Source organism: Pipra filicauda, unplaced genomic scaffold (genome assembly GCF_003945595.2).
Source record: "Pipra filicauda isolate LSUMZ 115617 unplaced genomic scaffold, ASM394559v2 scaffold121_size3267253_pilon, whole genome shotgun sequence".
NCBI lineage: Eukaryota > Metazoa > Chordata > Aves > Passeriformes > Pipridae > Pipra > Pipra filicauda.
In genome coordinates, this window is record NW_024103674.1 from 962,289 (window position 1) to 969,276 (window position 6,988).

The following is a 6,988-nucleotide window of genomic DNA, read 5'->3' on the forward strand; positions in this document are numbered from 1 at the left end:
ATGGCCGGGATCGCGGTCACCCTCGGGCTGGCGGTGCTGCTGCCCACGGCCGCCTTCCCCTGCGGAGCCCTGCGCCCTGACAACGCCACGGCCACCAAGGTAGGAGAGACACGAGCCCCGGGGGGCTGCCCCGCTCCTACAAATAACTTGTGGGTGCTCTGCCAAGCCTCCCTGTCCCCTGGGAAAAGGGGGGAACCCCACCTTGACCCCTCCCGGCACATCTGCCAGTGTGCCCTCGGTGAAACACCTTGCAACAAACGTGAAACATTTGCTTTCCAAAACACCCCGAATCGCCCGGTTTTCTCGTGGCACCCTAGCAAGTCCCAAAAGCAACCTCCAAAGAAAGAGGGGTGGCTGGGTATTTTTTGGGCTGCCCTGACCCTGCTGCACCACCCAGAGCACCCACAGCCGGCGCCAGCACCTCTCCCAGTCCCCACACGCAGCTTGGTTTTTTTTACCCCGGTGCAAAGGTTTCATCCGCTGGCTGCCAATGTAGTGCCAGAGGGAGAACTCACAGAGATACCAATTCTGCCACGGGGAGGGTGGGGATCTCCTCCCCACGGCTCTCCCTGCAAACCCAGCAGCCCTCACCGCCCTGCCCCTCTCTCCCCACAGCTGCTGGGGACGTGGCTGTACGTGGCCGGGGCTGCCCAGTTCCCCCAGCACCTCCTGGAGATGCTGCTCATCGACCACGGGCACCTGCAGGTGGAGCCCCTCACGGATGGGCGGGAGCTGCTCATCACCCAGCACGTGGCCGCGTAAGATGCTGCCCCCAAACCCGTCCCCTCCCACCTGCTGCAGCCCCGCAGCCTTTCAGTACAAAATACGAGCACAGTTTCAGATAGTTTTTTTGGAGAAATCATTCTCCTGGCTGCTCTGTGCATCCTCTCCCATCTCTTCTCTTCCTCACTCCCTTCAATTAATTATTTATTTCAACAGTCCCCGGGTTTGGGTGAATTTTGCAGGGCACAGAGGTCTCACAGACACCAAGCCCTGTGGGCAAGGAGAAGACCTCTGTGGAGGAGGAGACCTCTTCAGAGGTCCCAGTGCCACAGCCACTGATCCTGCCAGGCACCAAAAGGTGTTTCCCTTGCCAGGTCAGACTTTCAGGGGATGATTTTTTTCTGTGCCAACACAGGCAGCAATTTGTTGTTTCAGTTATTTCAGGGTGGAAAATATCTCACCACCAAGGAGTGGGGGCAAGGCACAAAAAATGCACAGGAGAAATGCCCTAATTTTAACAGTGAGAGCAATTAACCCAGTGAAGGAGGTGGCAGGTGCCTGGTGTGGACTCAGGAGCAGGGTTGGGTCTTTGCTGGTCCTTTCCAAGCCCATGGCATCACCCCCTGCCCCTCCCTCTCTCTCTCCAGGGGGGACCAATGTCTCACCAACAACCTCACCTACTTGGAAATCGCCGCTGGTAACACCACACTGGTGAAGCATGGTGAGCACCCATTATCCCCCAGCCCGTGTTTTTCCATGGATTGAGGCACACAAAGGGCCCATGTCCATGTTTTACATCATCTGATGCATTTTCTTCCTGAGTCACTTTGCCTGTTTGAAGCCTCGGTGGGCTCCAAACAACTCCCCACACCAGGACACCCAGGGGATCACACACCCCCTTCCAGCCACACTAAACCCCACAGAGCAATGCTGTTCCGGGAGCAAACCTGCTCCCATCCCTGCTGGAGAACACCATCTTGTTTGTGAAGTTATTTCACAATCCCTGGGGGAAAGGAGGGAACGTTCATGGCAGTTTTCAGTGAGTTAATGGAGCTTCTCATTCTGAATTGCTTCCTCCTTGCAGAGGAAACAGGGGGAGCCATTCAGGGTGGGAATTGCAACCTCCTGGGTTACAGTTTGCACTGACCCAGCCACAGCAGCACTGCTGTGAGCAGGGGGCAGCTTCTCCACGTTTTTGCAGACCCCCAAGCTGCAAGGTCAGGCACTTGGGGTCAGGCACACCCTCATACCCCGAGCCTCAGAATGCCACACCATGCAGCACATTCCAAAAGCAGGACAGGAGTTGAGTGACTTTGGCTCCTTCACACCCCAGCCCCATATTTAAGGAACACAATTCAAATAAACCAAGAACCAAACAAGTCACCTCATGTCAGGACATTTGTCCTCACACACTGCTGAGGGCTGGGTTCCAGGGGCTACTGGCACTGCTCACACCTGGGCTGGGGTTTGTTGCTACTGCAGCACTAAAAATCTGAATATTGTGGCTGTTCTCTCCAAGCCAAGACCCAGGAAACTGTGGGGACACTGATGAACCTCAGCTCTGAAGACCTTTTACTCATCCAGTACCAACTGCAGAGGGAAAGGACATATTTGGGACTGTATCTCTACGGTACGCAAACTCCTTCCCAAAGTAACTTTGTCATGGGACACCAAAATACACACATAAAATTATCAACTGAAACCACAACAACAGCTTGGTTTCACCAACAGTGAAACTTTTCTGAGACCAGCGCTCCAGGGGTCATGGAGGCATTTACAAAGCCCATTAAATCCCACATCTCTTGGCAGAACAGAAAGAACAAGTTAAAGACCAAACTCACTTAGGCCATAAATATTCAAAGAACAGGAAGCAAATACAACTCAGCATCAATATCGTTGTAAAATCTCAATATTTTCAAGCCAACCATGATGTTTCAGTGCTTACCTCCCAGGGCAGAGCACGTGGCTTTGCAGTGCCAGCACAGGCAAAGCTGATCAGATCTACCCACAACCTCATAAAGCACTTTTAGACCCTGATAAGGCTCCCCATTGCCCATCCAGGCTGCAAAGCAATTGATTAAGAGAGAAAACTGCCTCCATACTCAGCCTTGGACCCTCCCAACACCCCAGGAATGTCAGACTATCCTGCCATCCCTTAAAGCAGACAGGACTGGAGTAGTTTGGGAGAGGAAAAAAAAGTGATACCCAAGGCTGGTTTTGTTCATGTGTGTTCACCATGGGCACAAGAGATCCCTGCAAAGACCACATCCACAGCAAGCACTGGTGGGGAAAGGAGGCAGCAAGGGCAGGGATATCCTGAAGGGCCATCCTAAGGCCACTCGTCCATATTTAACTCCTGGCAAATGCTTCTCCTCTTCCAGCCCGGAACCTGAGCGTGAGCACAGCTGACCGTGAGGAATTCGAGCACCATGCCAAGTGCCTGGGGCTGAGGGCAGAGGAGATCATTTATGCACCCTGGAAAACAGTACGTGGGTGTCCGTGGGTGGGCACGGGTCAGCAGAGCCAGCACAGCCCCCACCCCAGGCTGTACCCCCAGCTGCCCAACTGGGGTCTTGGAGAGACGTTTTTGAGGTGGTGGAAAGGATTTAGGGGACTAAATAACCACAGGGTTGCTTAAATGGAGGTTTAAAATAACATCCCCCTGCAGATAGGTGACTCCTGATAGCAAATACCTGCACCCGAGCATCTCCAGGGAAACCTGGTAACTGCCTCCCACTGCCAGGAGAGAAATAGCTACAGCATGGGATCTTTGCCCTGAAATTCCTCATTTTGCCTCGAAACTCCTGATTTTGCCCCACCAACCCCCAGCAGAGACCAGCTGCCCCCAGGAGCTGCAGCAAGGGTCAGGAGGGGCCAGTGCATCGGGGATTTTTCCTTTAGGTTTTTCCCCAAAACATTAACCAGACCCAGCCCTTGCCTCTGCCACCTTACTTAGGACATTTTATCCTGCAAATGACCCAGTGCCCAAGTCAGCTTGAAAAGTGAAGGTGAAAAATATCCTACCTTTTTCTGTTCCATCCTGCTGTTCCACCTCAGGAGGCTCTGACTTTCAGAGGTGCCCAAAACCCCACACCAGGCAGCCAGGCTGGATCCAACATTGTCCCCAACACCCATCCAGCCTCAAGATGCTTCTTTTAAAACTGTCCCCCACAGTTCAGGGGAACTGGGGACAGGGACAAAGACAGGGAGTGAAACCCTCTTGCTGTGGCAGGGCCAGGTCTCCTTTCCCATTTAGGCAACAAGCAGCACCTGGGAGGAAGAGCCCAGCTCCCCCACACTAACCACAGGCAGCTGTGGACTGGGGGTTGCAGAGGCATTTGGGTCACATTTAACTTTGGACAAGGTGAAGGAAGGTTAGAGAAAGGCAGAGAAAGGCAAAGTGAGTGTAGTAAGACAAAACTGGCTGTCCTTACAAGCTGTGGTGCAATTGGTGTTGTCAGAGAAGGGTTTTGTGCCCAGCCAAGGTAGGACACTGCATCCAAGGAGTAAAAAACTGATTAAACAAACACAGAAAATATTTTGGGGACCTTGGTCATCAGGGTGAAGGAGATGGATGTGAACAGAGCATCAGAGCAGGCTCACGTACCCCTCCTCCAGCCCCAGGCACTAATAGACCTTAACTTATAGCAAATGCCTGGGTAGCATGAGGTTTTTACTTATTTCACCAGAAGTTTGAGTCCCCCTTTCCTTCAGCACTCATTTACTGAACCCCCAGTGTAGCACAGCTTTGCCCCAGAAACTTGGTTTCTTCTTTCCAGCACACACCTGGAAAATGTCACCAGCAGCACCTGGGCAGTGTCTGTGCCTGGGGAAGCCCGGAGCTTCCTTAGCCCCTCTTAGACTTAGGATTGGCTAAAAAGGGAAAGGAAAATACTTCTTTCTTCAGTAAATTCTTTCCTGTTGGTGCCTTGGCATTTTCACTTATCCTGTTATTGTTGTTTTGACAGGAACTGTGTCAAACAAAAGAAATAGAAAAAGGCAACACCCCACACAGGGAGCCCGTGGCTGAGGGCACAGCATCACCTCCTCCAGGTACCCCCCGGCCTGGGAGTGTGGGAAACTGACCCCACTTCAAGCAATAAATGTTTTCTTCAAATTCCATGCATTTTGTTGCCGAGCTGTTGGAGAGCAGAGGGTTCTGAAGAGGTCAGAAGTGGGGCTTGTAAAAAGAAATTGGGCACCCAGTTCACCTTGTGTGTCATTCAGGTGGGAGCTGGGAAGAGTCATCCTGGAGCTTTACACCAAGCTTGGAAGAGAGCTCTGCCAAAAAGGCAGCACTGAAATGGAGCAGTAAGAGAGGCCAACCAGGAGAGGGCAATCACTAACTATGTTAAATAACATGCCAAGCCTTTGAGGAGCAAGTGGGATATACAGAAGGCTGGAAACCTCTTTGCCCGTACAGCCTGGGGAAGAGGGTACTTAAACAGAAGAAACCACCCAATTCCCTTGACAGCAGTTCGACCACCAGGTAACCCAGATGGGGCAGAAGTTCCTGCCCAAACCCTTTGGATCTGGCAAGTGCTCCCCAATAATGTCCATCCACAGCAAGGTTTGCACACGTTGACACTGACAAATAATCCTCCTGCCAGAGGGAGGAGGTGCTGGCCCAACCCAGGCTGGATTTTTACTTTTCCAGAGAAAGGGCCATGTTTTCTTATTTCCCAGTAAGCTCAGCACCGTGGAGGTGGGAAGGTACAAGTGCCAAGGTTGAAATTGCTCTCTGTGCCTCTGGTACACCCCTGCACTTGTCAGGCACCTCACTCATCCCTTATCCCACCCCCAGCCCCAAAGGGAGGACAGCACTGTCACTGCATTTGTGTAAGTGGAGGAGTTTAACAAGAGACTGCTGTTGCTGCGTGTCTGGAGAGTAGTTCAGTCTCTGCTCTAACCTAGTAATTAAGCACTGAAAATATCTCTCTTCCTTAAAAAGGAAGAAAATGAGCAAAGCTGGAGGGAAGGCAGCAGTGGGCCCCACTCCTCCCACTGCAGCTCCAGGGTGCCCTGTCCCTGTCCAGCCTTTACTGGGCAGTGTTTCAGTGTCGAGCCTTTGGACAGATTCCTGTAGCAAAAATGAATTTTACAAGATCACAGAATCATTAAGGTTGGGAAAGACCTCCAAGATCATTGAGTCCAACCTGTGCCCAATCCCCACCTTGTCACCCAGCCCAGAGCACTTAGTGTCACATCCAGTCCTTCCTTGGACACCTCCAGGGATGGGGACTCCACCACCTTCCTGGGCAGCCCCTTCCAATGCCTGACCAACCTTTCTGTGAAGAAATTCCTCCTGATGTCCAACGTGAACCTCCCCTGGCACAGTCTGAGGCAGTTTCCTCTTGTCCTGTCACTTGTTACCTGGGAGAAGAGGCCAAACCCCACCTGGCTTCACCCTCGTCAGGGAGTTGTAGAGCGAGAAGGTGCCCCCTGAGACTCTTCTTCTCCATGCTAAGAAATAAATCCAGCTGATTCCCTCCTGGTCTCAGAGCACAGGTATCCAGCCAGCCCTTGCTTCAGACACCTTTTTATCACCTTGTGACATGAAACATAACCCCCCATCCCAGTCTGGGGTAGGAGAAGGCAGGGGTGCTGAGGGGATGCTGGGAGCAGCCTTGAGCGCTGCGGTCCAAGAGTGCATCGATAACAGTCTCAGCTGAGTGAAGCTGACACTGCTGGAGAGCTCAGATTACAAGGACCCAGACTTTATGAGCGGATTTATAGCTGAATAAAAGCCTTGAATTACAGTCAGAGACGTAAGGAACCAACAAATCCAGTCTGGCCCCCGCAGCAAGTTTTGTTAACCAAATCAGAGGCCACCTGCACTACCAGCTATGGCTCCTGAATGACCTTCAGGGTTAGCTCCTGGTTGGGTTGTTATTTAAGAAAAAAATTGTACAAGGCCTTTATTTTGAGAACCCTGTAAACCAGGTTCTTCCAAGGGGATAATTGGACTGCAGAGCTTTCAATTTTTCTGGGAAATTTCTCTGAACAGAGTGTTATGGATACTGCAGAGATGAGCAAAGTCCAGCAACACTCAGAGACAGGTAAACAGTGTCTGAACATCCCTGACTCATCACCACCAGCATTAGCCTTGGTCTTGCTGTCTTTGCATTTAAGAATTCCGTCCTCCCAGGTCCTCAAAGGGAGAATCCTTCCCAGTGTTGGTGACCTTGGTGAGAATTATCCCAGGAAAAGTCTGGCCACAAACAACATCACTAAACCATATCAGGAAAGAGATGCAGACACACAG

At 51.8% G+C, this 6,988-nt stretch overlaps 1 protein-coding gene across 1 annotated transcript; it reads left to right on the forward strand.

Moving 5' to 3' along the window:
• LOC113992531 (alpha-1-acid glycoprotein 8-like) lies at positions 1 to 4,845 on the forward strand. Its single transcript, XM_027729915.2, has 6 exons — positions 1 to 99; positions 616 to 758; positions 1,371 to 1,444; positions 2,243 to 2,353; positions 3,105 to 3,208; positions 4,692 to 4,845. Exons 1-6 carry the CDS (start codon positions 1 to 3, stop codon positions 4,806 to 4,808), a joined length of 648 nt encoding a protein of 215 aa, XP_027585716.2. The 3' UTR covers positions 4,809 to 4,845.
• Positions 4,846 to 6,988: the final 2,143 nt, after the last annotated feature.

Bases quoted from the DNA above. Each gene is read 5' to 3' on its own strand.
- LOC113992531 (XM_027729915.2), top strand. From the start codon at position 1: ATGGCCGGGATCGCGGTCACCCTCGGGCTGGCGGTGCTGCTGCCCACG. The intron at 1,445-2,242 runs GTGAGCACCCAT...GTTCTCTCCAAG, and splicing joins CACCACACTGGTGAAGCATG to CCAAGACCCAGGAAACTGTG. The intron at 3,209-4,691 runs GTACGTGGGTGT...TTGTTTTGACAG, and splicing joins TTTATGCACCCTGGAAAACA to GAACTGTGTCAAACAAAAGA.